Source organism: Talpa europaea (assembly GCF_964194135.1).
Source record: "Talpa europaea genome assembly, chromosome: 6".
NCBI classification, from domain to species: domain Eukaryota; kingdom Metazoa; phylum Chordata; class Mammalia; order Eulipotyphla; family Talpidae; genus Talpa; species Talpa europaea.
Genome location: NC_140072.1, coordinates 96,665,346 through 96,681,872, shown reverse-complemented (window position 1 = coordinate 96,681,872; position 16,527 = coordinate 96,665,346). Strand labels below are relative to the sequence as shown.

The 16,527-nt window shown below is 36.6% G+C and overlaps 1 protein-coding gene across 3 annotated transcripts in view; it reads left to right on the top strand.

Annotated features, from left to right (window-relative positions):
* GTF2F2 (general transcription factor IIF subunit 2) overlaps positions 1-15,318 on the top strand; it is a gene marked incomplete at its 3' end in the record, with an annotated part of 125,651 nt that extends 110,333 nt beyond the window's left edge. For all 3 annotated transcript variants that reach the window (XM_084235312.1, XM_084235313.1, XM_084235311.1), the window contains one exon: positions 15,199-15,318. In XM_084235312.1, the coding sequence (XP_084091438.1) occupies positions 15,199-15,318 (120 nt within the window). The remainder of the gene's footprint in view (positions 1-15,198) is intronic.
* Between the last annotated feature and the right edge of the window lie 1,209 nt (positions 15,319-16,527).

Genomic DNA, 16,527 nt, shown 5'->3' with positions numbered 1-16,527 from the left:
ATACTGGGGAAAGCAATTTCTAGCCTTAACATGGAATGGCATTTTTTTTTTAAGTTTGGTTCATTTTACACCGAAAAAGGGGGTTGCTACTATTTCTCTCAGCTTTGGTTATTCAGATTTTTGTGTGGTGGTACTCAGAGAATCTCTTAAAATAGATTTTCTTAATTTATGGTCAGTAGATGAATTTTAAGTGAGTCCAGTATTTTCCTGAGTATAAGCAAAAAAAAAATGCATTTTTTCAGGAACCAGACCCGTAGTTTATGTCAGATTCTCATAGAGGACCTGGGAACCCTAGAGCTTGAAAACCACTGATCTAGAAACGAAATTATTTTTAATAATGTTATAATTTAGAGACTAAATTGCCTCACCAAGCAAGGTTTCTTAAAAGCAGTGTTGCAATATATTAGTCCCATCTTGTATACACTATATAGCACATGCATAATAGATATTCCAAAATTTGGGGTGGGTTGAATTGGAAAAAAGGAAATAGCTCATCTTCAGTATCCAAGGACCACCAGGTTTTTCTCAGATTTTGACAGGCCTCATGTCATTTATGATGGAGGTGGGGAACAAAGAGCCAGTCTTGAGAAAGTGTGGGGATGCCTTCACCACACTGAAGGTAGGCCAGAGCTACAGCTGTCCTTGCCTACAGGAGAGGGCAGGAAGTGGTCAGGATGGATTCTGATCCCGCCATTTACCCCAGTGGGCTCTGAGGAAATTACTTCGTTTGAGGGAGTTGCACTAAGTTATGTTTGTCATACCTTCCAGCTCTAAGCCTGTGATTCTGTCCCTCTCCTATATCTTCTCATCTTCTCTCTCCCTCCTCTCACATTTGAACTGAGTTGCCTAGGGGAAAAGTAACCAAAGCACTCATCTCCTGATCATTTAAATAACTATCCCCTTTGGTTCATAGGATATAAATGAGTATATACTAATGGCCTTTAGTATACCCTTATTAATTTCATTTAAGTCTAAGAAATACCAAGAGAATGAAAGAACCCAGTGTAGCATAAAGATCAGTGATCCAGGAAAGGGCTTCCCGATATGATGGAAAGAGCATTATGTTTGGAATAAGGGGGTGACAATTTAAGACCCAACCCTGCCTTTGGCCAAATAGTTCTAGACAAAGAGCTTAAATACATTTAATGTTTAATACATTATTTATTCAATATTTAATGTACTTAACATATGACATAATATAAAAATTTACCAATATATTCAAATTAAATGTTTATAATATTATAAAATTATAGGTAAATGTTTGGAATAATACCTAGTTTACAGAATCCTTGTAACATTAATGTTTATGAAAGGTATATTATTAACTATAGTATTTTACTGATATTATTTGCATTATTATTAACCAGATTGTTTAGCCCTGCAAAAAGGAAGAAATCAGCTCTTTGATAAATGCATTTAAATGACCTTTCATTTTCTGATGGCCCTCAAGGCCTCTTTTGACATGTCTTACCATGAAGTGTATCACTTTAACACATCCTCTTTGTTTCTAACACTATTCCTTTATTCCTAAATTACCATCTGCTTTCTGACCTTTAGAATCTCATTTTTTATATATTCTAAGTGGATCTGAAGTATTTTCTTGTTTTTTTTTTTTTTCAGTTTCCTTCCATTCTGTATTCTCTTCCTAAAAACCTTCACTCTAGAAGCAAAATTATTGATTAGAGAAACTGTCCTTAGGACCAGTATTTTTCTCTAATTCACCAGTGTGTGACTCGCATGTGCAATCAAAGAGGTAGAATTACTCATCAAGGCAAATAAGCCCTTTAAAAGGCCAACCTCTGGTAACTAATGTAAAGTCAGACTACAAGTATCCATTTACAGGAGCGTTTCATACCGTTTAAGTTAAGGAAATTTTCCCCCCCGCTAATGTCAAATGTTCAAGGAAGCCTATTATTTCTCCTCTGGCAGTCTTTGATCTTTCGCCTTGAATGTGTGATGTCTACTTTTTAGTCATGCTTTCTTATATCTAAAATAGAAGCATATGCAGCATTTCCTTCAAAAATACAAACCATTAGAAAGTTTATCTAATTGCTCCCTTTGAAACACCAAACTGCGAATGTCACTTGGAGCCCTAATGTACTGTTCTCTGACATTCACCCATTTACCAGTGTTCCTTTAGCCTTACATTTCTATTAAAAGTGTCATTGAAAATCAGTTCTGCTAATAAGTAAACACCCTAATTTCTTTGTGCTTTATCCACCCAATTTTCAGGTCAAGATTTAGGGAAATCTACCTTTACTTAGAGGATCTCTTCTAAACCAGCAGTCTCTAATCATGTCAAATCAGTGAAGCATTTTTAAAAATCAGAATATGTAATTGAACAATTTGCATGGCTTTTAGTAAAGTCAGTTCAAGTCAGTGGGAAAATCTAGGCAAAGATTTATGTGGCTTTGATTTTTGAAGCAATTTGGTGCCCATATTTCAAGTTTCCCAGCTGTGTACTGAATAGACAGTTGTTTATTTGCTGCATTGAAAAGCCAATGCAGGGCCTCCCTGGTGGCGCCACGGTTGAGCGCTGGGTTGCAAAGCTGCCCGCAGCCTCTGCAGCACCGGTTCAATCCTCGCCCCCAGTGAGGGTCAGCGCGCAGACCTCTCCTGCCACCCGCTGCTCCCCTCAGCAGTGTGCTTCTATCCTTCTGCCTGCTCTGCTCCCCGCTCTGGCTCTGATGAATTCTCTCACCCTCCTACACTTCTGACTGTACCCAGTGCTTGTATAAATAAATAAATAAATCTTTAAGAAAGAAAGAAAGAAAGAAAAGCCAAGGCCACAGTTAGGTGATGTTAACCTAATCCTCAGAATTTGTTTCCAGACAGGCCTAAGGAAAGGCTTGAATAGAAGCAAAATTTGGCATCAATAAAATGTAAGAAAATACATGTTTTCAAAGGATAAGATGGCTGGAGAATTTGACATACTGAGCATTTCTTCTGCCAAAAAATAAAATTTTATTTACATTATGAGCTATTACAGATCTGTGAATTGGTTAAGATTCTTTAAGTTTGCAGGGAATAGAAACTCAACTCAGACTGGCTTAAACAAAAATAGAATTTATGGTTCACATAGCTGAGAAGTTAAAGAATGCATCTAGCTTTAGTCATAGCCAGATCCTGCTACTAATATTATTTAGTTAGAACTATTTCATCTCATCTGTCCACATCTCTCATCATCATTCTATCCTCCTTGTGTTTTGTCTTTATTTTTAGACAGCATCTTGCCCTGTGGTTGCCAGAATGGCTCCCTGAAGCCCTTCATAGATCCTAACCCTAAGCAAAAAGAGAATGTGTGTCCAGATTATTCAGTGAAGTCTCCAGGGAAGATTTAATAGACCTACTAAGGTTGATACTCATTCCTTAACCAAGAGAATAGAGCAGGGGTATTCTACCAGCCAAAAGCTATTGCTTCTCCCACTTTTGTGACACACTGCCTGGTTCTAATTGGTAGCATCTAATCAGTGTTGTTTATTTGTTATCTCAAATTTTAATATGTTCAGAACAGGGATTTCTATGCCCCTGATAAACTCCCCCACCCCAGATTTTCCCATTTCAACAAGTGGCACCACCATTCCTCAAGTTATTGAAGTCAAACATCTGTATTCCTGTTTATTGCCCGTGACATGTATGATATAAAATGACATTTTATAAATAGGATATTTATATATATATATAATTATATATGTATATGAGATAGGCATGTAGGTTGGTTAGATGTGTCTGAGAGACTATATCAGATTCAGAAATTTAAAGGTAAAAATAATCTTACATTATAGACCCAGAGAAGGGAGTTGTCTAGTGGCTCAACCCAGTTGTCCAGACTTCAGTCTGGGAAATATCTCTTACCACGTTGCCCCTTCTATACTCAAATATGTATGTATCTGTGGACTGGCAAGAAAAATACTTTACTAGCAGTAGGAACCCCTTTTTAATGGAAAACGGAAAAAGCTAATTTCCTCTAGAAAGGCTGCTTTGTAATTTCTGTATTATTAAGAATCATCATCATTAATCTAAACCGGGTACATAAAGAATGGAATTTAGGCTGTTTCTTAGCTTATTCAGTTCCTAATCCAAAGTAACAACAGATATATTTTGGTATTCTGCTTTACTCCCACCACCATCCCTTGTGTTCCCTGGTCCTTTTCCCTCCCCCTTTAACCTCAGAGCCCTTGGGATGTTTGCTGATGTCCAGTAATATTTGAAAGTGTTTTATGCTGAATTGTCAATTATATGAATTCCAGTATTTGTTCTCATCATTGTAACTCGCCTTGCATACTATTTTTTTTCAAATTCCCTCCATGTTGTTGAAAATGACTGCATTTCATCTTTTCTGTGGTTATCTACAGTATTCCATATTCCAATATTCCAATATGCATCTTTTTGGTCCATTTGTCTGTTGAAGGCCATTTAAGCTGCTTCCATGTCCTAGCAGTGGTAAATAATGCTGCTGTGAATATTGTAGAACATGTAGAACATACAAGTTTTGTTAATGGTTTCATATTCTGTGGATTTATGCCCAAGTGTGGGATTGTTGAGTCATATGGTATTTATGTTTTTAATTTTTTAAGCTGAATCCATATTGATTTCTAGCTCACATTCCCACTTATAATGTAATAGGGTTCCATTTTCTCTGCATCCTCTCCAGCACTTGTTGGGGGTCTTTTTGATATGTACCATTCTCATGGGTGTGAGGTGCTACCTCACTGTAGTTTAATCTGCCTCTCTTAGTAGTAGTGACAGTGAGCATTTTTTCATATGTCTTTTGGCCTTCCTGGATATCCCTTTTAGTGAATTGTGTGTTTATATCTGTTGCCCATTTGTTAATTGTTTTTTTTTTTATTTTTGAATTGTGTCACTTTTTTAAATATCTTAGATATTAACCCCTTGTCAGTTATATATTGTGTAAATAAATATATCTTCCCATTCAGTAGGATGTGTGTTTTAATGTCTTATACTTTCTTTTTCTATATAGAAACTTTTAACTTGAGGTAATTCCAGTTATTTGCTTTTAATTCTCTTGCCATAAGGGTTGAGTCCCCAAATATGTCCTTATTGTTGACATTGTGAAATGTATCATCAAAGTTTCCTATGTATTTTATCGTTGAAAGTCTTACATCTAAATCTTTAATTCATTTGGAACTTATTTTGTGTGTGATATTAGAGTAATCCAATTTCATTCTTTTATATGTGGCTTTCCAATTTTCCAACACTGTTTATTAAAGAGACTGTGTTTTTCTCATTTTATGGTCATGGATGTTTTACCATAGATTAGGTGCTGGTTTATGCGTAGGTTTATTTCTGAACTTTCAATTCTGTTCCATTGGTCCACATGTCTATTTTTGTGTCAGTTGCATGTTGTTTTTAATACTGTCACTTTGTGATAAAGTTTGAAATGAGTTTCTTTCCATTTTCCTTAAGATTGCTTTTGCAATTTTGTAGATGTATATAATTTTCAATATTTTTATTCAGTTTCTTTGGAAAATATTGCTGGGCGGGCCTCCCTGGTGGTGCAGCGGTTGAGCGCTGGGCTGTGAAGCTGCCCCATAGCCTCTGCAGCACCGGTTCGATACCCGGCTGCCAGGCGAGGGTCCCACATGGCGTGCAGACCTCTCCTGCCACGCCCACTGCTCCCCTCAGCAGTGTACTTCGTCAGTCTGCCTGTTCTGCTCACTGCTCTGGCTCTGGTGAATTCTCTCACCCTCCCGCGCTTCCAACTGTACCCAGTGCTTGTATAAATAAATAAATAAATCTTTGAAAAAAGAAAAAAGTAAAAAAGAAAATATTGCTGGGATTTTGTAAGAGTTTGCATTAAATTAGTGTATAATTTTAGGCATTGTAGTCATTTTGATTACATTGATTCTCCCCATTCATAAACATAGGATATCCTTCCATCTTCTTATGTTACTACCTAAGTCCTTTAATAGCATCTGTAATTCTCATTGTATAGATCTTGTATCTTCTTTGTTAGGTTGATTCCAAGATATTCCTTCTTTTTGAAGGAATTTATGGAGTTTATGCTAATTCATGGAGTTATTTTCTTAATTTCTTAATTTCTTTTGCTTCTTTTTTTTTAAAGATTCATTTATTTATGCATATTAGAACTGGGATACAGGCCAGAGGAGCGGGAGGTGAGAGGATTCACCAGAGATAGAGTGGGGAGCAGAACAGGCAGACGGACTGAAATACACTGCTGAGGGGAGCAGCAGGCAAGTCAGAAGAGGTCTGCTGCACCATGTGGGTAGCTCTCTGGCTGGGGATCCAACTCGTGCTGCAGTGGCTGCAGATAGCTTCATAGGTTGCGTCTTAACCCCTTGCGCCACCCGAGAGACCCCTCTTTTGCTTCTTGTTCATTATATATAAAATGACTGTGGACTTTTTTGTGTATGTATTGATTTTGTATCCTACAACTTTACTGTACTCATTTGTTGAAAAACATTTATGTTTAATGTTTGTAGCTCATTTCCAAATTTACTGCCTAGTAAGTACTTTTTTACTATGTTACTATATATTCACTTACTTTTCCTTTTTTACTTATTTCCTTTTCCCTTTTTTCCCCTGAATCTTTGTCATTTTCTTTCTGTTTACATATTCCCTTTCAGTTTTCTTTTCATTTTTCCTATAACAGAAAATTTTATTTTTGAATGGTACTACTATAACTAAAAAGATTAATTTCCCAACAGAGCATATTAATTAATGATACCCTTTTTGAAAGTTCTGTTTTAAAAAATAGTTATTTGCTAATTTATGAAGTGGAACCTTAAAGTTTAGAATGTTAAATTTCATACTAAATGAATTATTAACTATGTTGAATACAAATGATGAAATTTAAGCACAGTTATGAAATTTTAATACTTTCTTTAGAAAAGTTCCAGTAACTGAAAAGCCTACTACCAAGTTTATTATGGAGTAGTAACATTTTTTCTTTTAATTTATTATATGATCTATTTCAGTATTCTTTTTTTACCTATTTCTAAATGAGGTAAAATTTGGGGCAAATTTACTAACATAGCCATTGAATATTACGTGAAATATTACATAGATAAAAGCAATATCTGACACAGGCAACCAGTAAATAAAATTGGGCAATTTTCATAAAATTTACATATAATTTTTAATTAGGCAGTAAGCCACAATTTTTTTATTTGAAAAATGCTATTACCCATAATATCTCCTTCTCCACCCTTCCAGTCTCATTTGATTTTAAAGAGAGATAAAAGTAAGATTCTAAGCTTATTAACTGCCTTCTCCTGATTTCTTTATTTAGTCCCTGAACACACTAGGAGGACTTTTTAGGCTTTCCATCCTTATAGAAATTGTCTCAGGAAAGAAATAATTTTCTTTGCACTGGTCTCTGCATTAGAGAAAACATTACTCTGTGGATTGGGGTAAGTGTTTGAAGCCTCTTATTTCTCTCAGCAGGGGAATCAAGATATATCACAGGATAGCCTGTTCACAGAAGACATTGTAGTGCCAGCCTGAATGACCCTCTTCAGTTCAGTTCAGTACTGTAGCTTTATGGTGCCATTCCATTCTTCTAGAATGTCCCAAGACAAATAATTCGAATTCCATCATATTTTCCAGTATATTCCAGTACATGGGATTTACTCCACTGCTTATTGGAAATATTACTTTACTTATGATAATTTAATAATAAGAAATTGTGTTATCTCAATTTGTTGTTATGAGCTAAAGAATTCCCCCCCATTTAAAACCTTTATTTTCAGTTGAAATTATACTTTTTAAAAAGTATACAGTTCAGTGGGATTTAATGTCTTACAGAGTTATATAACCATTATCACAACATTAGAGCATTCTCTTTGCCCCATAAAGAAACTACATACCCATTAGCAATCACTCTTCTTTTCCCTGATCACTTCTACCCTAGGCAACCACTAATTTATTTTCAGTCTCTATAAATTTGCCAATTCTAGACATTTCCTACAATAGAATCATGGACTATGTGATCTCTTATGACTGGCTTCTTTTATGTAGGCATGTTTTCAAGTTTCATCCCCCTTGTGGTGTATATCAGTAAATTCCATTTCTTTTTATTTCCAAGTAGACTAACACATGGATAGACCACATTTTGTTCATTCATTTGCCCAAGGGTGGACATTTGAATTGTTTTCACTTTTTAGCTATTATGCATAAAGCTGCTCTGAATATTAGGGTTTTTTTTTTAAAGATTAATTTTATTTATTTATACATACAAGAGCTGGGGTATAGGCCAGAGGTAGGGAGGCAAGGGGGTGAGAGGATTCACCAGAGACAGAGTGGGAAGCAGAACAGGCTGATTGACTGAAGTACACTGCTGAGGGGAGCAGCAGGTGAGACAGGAGAGGTCTGCTGCGCCATGTGGGTTATTTCGCTGGCCAGGGATCGAACTTGTGCTTCAGTGGCTGCCAAAGGCTTCATAGTGCTGAAACTTAACCCCTTGCACCACAAGGGAGGCCCTGCTCTGAATATTGTGTACAAGTTTTTGTGTGAACATGTTTTTATTTCTTTTGGAAATTGAATTGCTAGGTCCCTTGGTAACTGTTTAACTTGAGGAACTACCAGGTTATCATCAATTCCTTTTTATTCCCTAGATATAGCAAAAACTTATCTATTATTGTTGTAATGCAAAATTTTATTTCTTTTCCAAATATTTTAAGGACAAATAATGCTTTATCAAGAACCCTAATTTACTGAAAATTCTCTATTGATAAAATATACACCTACAGAATCTCTTTGCTTGCCATTTAATTTATAGCAGTAATACTAAGTAGACTAATAATAACTGTGACAGTTGATATCTTATTTTTTGTACATTCAGAACCCTCCCCCCTGCAACAAATGTTCTAATAGATAGTTGCCATGGTTTTCAAGGCAAAAATTCATATTTGAATTTCAAAAAGGAATTTTTTTCATTTTGCCTATTAAGTTTTATATACTTGATTGCATTTTCCTAGTTAAACCTTTAAAAATTCATTACACATGTATATTTTTTCCCAGTTGCAGATCATCCCATATATCCCAGCTTTGGTATACTTTACAGTATTCCAAGTTTATATTATGTTTAGCATACAAAGAAGCTAATACAGTGTAGAAAGTATATCTTTAAACAAGTAGTTAAGATTAAAAGTTTGGGTCCAAAGAACGCAAACTCATATATACAAACATGTGAATCATTTGCCAATGCCAATGAGACGATTTACCAGCACACAAATGCTAACGTAGTAATAAATTGCTTTTTCAAAATTTGAGTTAAATATTTGTGCCTTGACCATTTCATTATCTACCTCTCTGTTACTTAGTTCCACAAAAGTAAGAATGCAGCCAGTAGAGCGGAGTTTATTAGGAAAGAGGAGGAGTTGAAACCAGAGGGGAAAAGAGAAGAATGCTGAGAATGGCCCGTGTTCTAGAGAATTCCCCAGCATCACCTTCCGTCTCCTGTTCACAGTTTTCTGTCTAAAGAAGGGAAACATCTGTTGCCTTTGTTCACAGCTCATGCCTAATGTGTAGTTTGTGTATTTTTTAAGTGACAGGCTTTTGTGCTTTGGAGTCTCTAATATCTTTTTCTGTAATCCCTCTGTTCTATTGGCCTTGCTTGAAGGAGTCGCAAGCACACAAAAAGCACATAAAGTGATACTTTGAATTGTCAGAGAATGAATAAGGCCTTCTTACCATTCAGTCACTTTATAAAAAGCATATGGTGCTTTCCCCTTGGTGACAGTATTAACCAGTGACATCTTTTATATAGATTTCATATTGTGCATTCACCCCAACCTTTTGGGGAAAATTTTGTGACTAGAAACCTAGTTGGGTCATATTAATAGCTTATTTAAGGTATTATTTCTTAGTGATCAACTTTCTGTCAGAGATGCCTGTTTTTGATCAACCTCTAGGAATTTAGATACAGTTAATTTATTATATGTGTATATAGTGTTTTATCACTGAATTTCCTAATAAAATGAAGTGCAGATAAAGTATTCATTTTGTTAGCAGAGCAGCAGAAGAAAAAGATAATATGAGAAATGATAGGGGGCGGAGGGAAGGGAGGAGGAGAAAAAGAGACTAAAATAGTTGGCTACTGTGCCTTGTGACTCTGTATATGTTTGTCTTGATCTTGAGAATTGAAACTGGGTTTCTGACTTTGACCACCACAGTTTTATCTTGACCCACAAATGCAAATTATGACCTGATCACTTGACCTGTTTGGTTAAGTATACGCTTTGTCTTTTCCTTCCAAGGAAACTGTAATGATATGTCCCTTTCCCCACCCCCCACCCCCCCACAATCAGACTTGCTGTAAATATTCTCCCACACATCCCTTTGGTGAAGAATTATTGGACCTAAGCCAGTTTATTATTTCAGATCTTATTTTGCAGCACTGCACATTGTTTATAATGAGAAATCTTTCCAATTCTATGTAACCTAAAGGAGATCTGCTCAGTTCTGGAATCCTTTGTATAAAATACAGGTGGTCAGGCAAAGTATTAAATTGGAAAGTCATTCACTGTTTAGAATAAAAAGAGGAAAACTTGTTTCTCTTGGTCTTTACACAGAATTGCTATTCAATTCAAATGCTCAAATAGACATATTCGAAGAACCTAACATCTTGACTTGGACTATAGGTTAGGTACCCCTTCAGAGTACTGTATAATATGTGTATGTATAATATGTGTATTATTATGCTTTATTTCACAGTAGCCTGTTTGTATGCCTTTGTCTCCCCCCATACACACCCCTAGTCTTAAACTATGAGCTCTGATAGGATGAAGACTGTGTGCCACTCTGCCTGCCACATAGTGGGGTGCCAGAGTAAATATTTAAGTAAATATATTAATTTCTTAAAGGAAAATTAAACTAGTAGTTAACTGTCAATCCTGTTAGACCCAACCTCCTTGGTTGGCTTTTTCACCCACAATATTTTAGCATTTTAATACAAATTTTTAGCAGTAAGTGTCATTCAAATTCAGGTAGTATAATTTAACCAGGAAACATATTTCTCAAATTGGGTCATTGCCCTATAAGCCTAATTAGAGTCTGATTTCTAAAAATGAAAAGAACTAGAGTTAGCATAGTTCATTCCTATGGGCCTCAAGCTTCGCCCTAATCTGCCCAATCCTCTTAGTTCCCTGTTTAACATTTAAGCAATCCCATTCATTCAGCATTAAATGCACTGAGCTTCTGTGGTGTGCAGACACTGTAACAGGAACACATAATTTGGTAGAAGAGATAGCTATGTAAATAAAGGACTATGGTATAAGGGCTATCACTACCATTATCACAGTAGGTGCTGTGTGAAATGCAAATCTAAGAGGTGGGGCTGTTAGGGAAAGTCTCATAGAAAGTGACATCTGAGCATAGTCTTGAAGGATGAAGAGTTTAGATTTGAGGGTAGGGGATAAGCATATGAGCACACATGGAAAGGGATCAACAGATGGGCTAAGTGTATAGACAGAAATGGCAAATGATCAAAGGCAAAAGACAGACCTGAAAGAAGTTTGAATCTAACCTGGAGGCCAAAGGGGAAAAAGACATTTTTAAATTTTAAACAAAATAACATAATCCTACTGTTTTCCACCTCTGTCTTTTAGGGACTTTCTGACTTTGTTTTTCCCCTATCATTACTGCTTTCCCTGCTAATGCTTTATGCCTGGCTAATGCACTTGGTTCGAGGAGTAAAATGGTCTTAGGTTGCAGTTTGGAATATCCTGAAACTCCCAGGAAGTTTGCTCCTCCTCCCAACCCCCCTCCCAAAAATTATGTGCCATGGCTGGACACTGTAACCCTAATCCCATCTTGTTACCTAACCAATTAACAATGTGAACATCTCAGTGCTTTCTTATTGTTAAAAAGGAAAATAAAGTGACATCAGCATAAAAGATAAAATACTCCACAACCATATTATACTTATTTTGCAAAATGAGGGTGGGCTGTACATATGAATGCAACTGAATTTGCACACTCTGTTTTTTGTTTTTTTTTTTAAATAATAAATTTTATTTTTATATTCCCCCATACAATTGCAAACGCCCCATTCTGACCCCAATCCTTCCCCTCCCGCCCCCCACCCCCCAAAAAGTGTCTCTGGTTCATAGTTTTTTGTTGATTTTGATTTTCACTTTCTTATATTCATTTTCCTGGTCCCTTATTTAAGTTTTCTAGATTCCTGCTATGAGTGAGACCATCCGGTATTTTTCTTTTTCTTTTTGGCTTATTTCGCTGAGCATGATCCCTTCCAGCGCCATCCATGTTGCTGCAAATTGCATGTGTTTATCTTTTTTGAATGCTGAGTAATATTCCATGGTATATATGTACCACATCTTCTTGATCCAGTCATCTATTTTTGGGCATTTGGGTTGTTTCCAAAGCTTAGCTATTGTAAACAGTGCTGCTATAAACATAGGGGTGCAGGTGTTCTTTGGAATTGATGTTTCTGTGTCCTTTGGGTAAATACCTAGGAGTGGAATTGCTGGATCATATGGAAGCTCTATGTTTAGTAGGTCCAGAAATCTCCACACAGCTCTCCATAGTGGTTGGACCAGTTTGCACTCCCACCAACATTGCAGAAGAGTTCCTTTTTCTCCACACGCTCGCCAACATTTGTTGTTGCTAGTTTTTTTAATATGTGCCATTCTCACTGGTGTAAGATGGTATCTCATGGTAGTTTTGATTTGCATTTCCCTGATTACAAGTGATGTTGAACATTTTTTCGTATGTCTGTTGGCCATTTGCATTTCCTCTTCAGAGAAGTTTCTTTTTAGCTCTTCTGCCCATTTTTTGACTGGATTATTTTCTTTGTTGTTGCTGAGTCTCATCAGCTCTTTGCAGATTTTTGTGATCAGTCCTTTTTCATTAGTGTTGGGTGCAAAAATGTTCTCCCAGTTGGTGGGGTTTCTCTTTGTTTTTGTTATTGTCTCTTTTGCTGTGCAGAAGCTCTTTAATTTGATGTAGTCCCAGCTGTTTATCTTTGCCTTCACTATCACTGCTTTGGGTGATGTGTCTGTAAAGATGTCTTTGATGTGCAATGAATTTGCACACTCTGAATACTTTTTGCCTTTACCCCTTTTAGGCTTTCATCTTCTATATCTACATGATAAATGGGCACACTAGACCTGAGGTCAAGAAGAGCCTCTATGAGGCCACCACAGTGTACCCAGGATTGCTCTTCATTTTTGACCCATTGCAATGTACACACAGTTGTATGATTGATTGTGCATGGGGTCTTGGCAAGTCTCACAATAAGCCATTCTTTGGAATTTTACAAAGATGTCATTCCTGGCACCAAACTGAAAATCAGATGTGCTCAACCCATCATTTTCCATTTACGAATCATTTTAGGTTGGAAATTAATTGGTGAACAGCATCCCACTTTTTTAAAATTGCTCCTCTTCCCAAACCCCCTCCCAAAAAAAAATTATGTGCCATGGCTGGACATTGTAATCCTAATCCCACCTTGTTACCTAACCAGTTAACAGTGTAGCAGATGGTAGACATGCATACTACCTGGATGTCTCAAGCCTTGATGCTTATTCATCCTCATGGGTCCTTTAGTGAAGCCAGCTGCAGAAGGTGTGGGAGGCAAGCAAGCCACTCCTGGGAAAACCCAGGGTTCATTTGATTCATTGCTGCCACCTGCTGGGCCTGACTGCTGGAATGGGAAGGCTGCTCAAGCTAGCCCTTCAGAGCTGCACTAGGAACCTGTGTGTAGTTCCAGTGCTAATCAGCTGTTGTTTCTAAGTGCCAGCCTTCTCCATAAATGAAGAGTTTAAACTGTAGAGCATTTTACTGATCAATGTAAGGTGGTATTGGTTACCACACAGTCTCCAGCAGTGGGGGAGCCTCAAAAACTAAGCAATAGACTGAAGGCTGGAGGATCCTAGAGTGTAAAGAACTGAGAACCCTCAAATCACAGTCACTGGGGGCTTGTGAAAATGCAAATTCCTAGCCCCAGAGGTTTTGTTTCACTAAGTTTAAGGTGGTACTTATTTAACAACTGGTTCTTTGAAAAATACACATGAAGATTATTATTAAATTAGTTTTTCTAAATTAATGATTAATTTTTCTCTTCAGAGAAGAAAGTACTGTAATTTATCTTGGTCATCTTATAGTGGAATGCTTTTTTTTGGGCTTTGGGCACTGGCAATCAAAGGTGAGGTTTAGTATTAGTTTATCTTTTTTTTTTAAAGATTTATTTGTATTTATTTATGCATACAAGAAAGGGGTGTAGGCCAGAGGTGCAGGGGGTGAGAGGATTCATCAAAGACAGAGTGGGGAGCAGAACAGGCAGATCTACTGAAATACAGTGCTGAGGGGAGCAGCATGTGAGACAGGAGAGGTCTGCTGCGCCATGTGGGTCACCTCTCTGGCCCGGAATCGAACTCGTCCTGCAGTGGCTGCCAATAGCTTGATAGTGCTGAAACTTAACTCCTTGAGCCATGGGGGGGAGGGGAGGAGCCTAGTATTAGTTTTATTGCAGCTGTCATTTGCATGAATATAGTAATCATTTGGTAAATAATGTCTAGTGAACTTTCAGGGATCAAAATGCAAAGTTCTTTCCTCCTCCATTAATCCCCTAAGAACTGTGGCACGTCCTGTCATTTATCCCTCATCATCAAGCCCGACCAAGATGCAAATGATAGTAAACACAAACAGTAACTTCTGTGTCATTCAGGAAAACTAAGTGGTTCGACAGCTCTACCTTAGAACAGAGAATTCTGGAGACCTGTTATCAACTTGCTTCGTAGAATATTACTGTCCCAAAATATTGTCTTTGTTGTATATGCTACTGCTTCTGAAATGATAGGTTCCCATCCAGCAAAGACCCTATCTAACTGTGAATTGAGTGAGGCTACAGGACTCACGGGCACATTACACCTGGCATATGGTAACATCTTAGTAGACATTGGACTCCAGTAATTTTTTATTGTGTATTTTCACTTCAACTTTTTTAAGCTCCCAAGTTGCTGGCATTCAGAGCGTCCAACCCCTTTAATGCAGACAGTCTAGTTATATAATGCAGTTGTTTTGTGTTGCATGTATAGGACCAAAAACCAGTTCCTTGAACTTCACCTAGAAGAATCTTGTTGAACTTTTAAGATCATAGTTTTTTATTATTTGTAAATGTACTTTGGCCTATTGTTTTATTTAAATTTAGTTTCCTGCCTTCATAATCTCATATATTTGTTTTTTCTTTTTTAGACCTACCTGAAGGAAATCTTAAATGAAATTGGTACTCAGAATGTAAAAGGGATCCACAAAAACACATGGGAACTCAAGCCAGAGTACAGACATTATCAAGTAGAAGAAAAAAATGACTAAGGAGACTAAACCAGCTTGCTAACAGAACGACTAAAGAATGATGTGCTAAGCAAAGAGCATTGATACTTGAATTCATAAGCACCATCTGTTATAGGGTAAAATGACTGATACTTTCATTGTCTGACTAAATTGTTTAAACCAGTAATTCTTGTAAAGTTACTTAATGTTTTTGGAGAAGAAAAAACATTTATTATAGACTTAACCTGTATTAAAACAGATTATTCATAATGGAATTAGGGATTGGGGGATTAGAAGGGTTTTTCTTTTTAAATACTAACTTTTAAAATGTAAAATTAGGGAATATTTTCCAAGTGAGAACTTTCCTTGTTTTATCTAGGAGAAGATGAGATAATACAGATCCAAAGTGAGTGACCTAGCAAGAAAAAGTAGTCAATTACAGAAACCTTTACAAGGAATAAAAAGCCAAAATTCCTTATTCTGAAATTGTCAAAAAACAAAGCTGTCTTTATTTATTTTTTTACAGGTGATCATGTTTCACATTCACATACATGAGTAAAAGGAGAGCATTTGTGTTTGCATTAAGAAGGCAGTTTTCCTTGTTAGCTTATTTTATCCTAATCATGATGACATAAGAAATGGGGGGTGGGTTGAAGGGGGGGAGGAAGAATCATGGTCTAGCAGTGTTTGCTTTTAAAGTAATTAGAAATGAAATATTTTTCCAGAAATTCAAAATATGTGTTCCCCATCCAGATTTCAAGCTCTCTAAGACTAATTTTGCCTTAGAATTTTATTTCATACTCAGCAGACATGTATTGACTGTCACGTGACTGGTGATGTCGAGTAACTAAAGGAGGGTTGCAGGAGTGAAGTTGATGTTGTATAAGCAGAAAGGTTGATGTCAATTCCTGGGGGTGAAAATGTTTCTCACGTCTTTCTTTTTAACCAATTTTAAATAAAAGCAATATATGTCCATGGTTAATTTTTTCTAGCCCCAAATCTTATTTATTAGGCAATCCAAAATCATACCTACAAACAGAACCACCAAAACAAAAGACAACTTAGTGAACTAAACACAATGAAAGTTGCTTTTTACTTATTCATTTTGCCACCTGCTTCTGTTATGCGTCCAACAAAGAAGTAGCAACCCAGAATTTTGAGAAAATGTTGTGTAGTTAAAACAAATCAAGGAAATAACTGTCCGGTGAGATAAATATTTTTTGTTTTATTTTCAGCAGCAAAACACCAGAA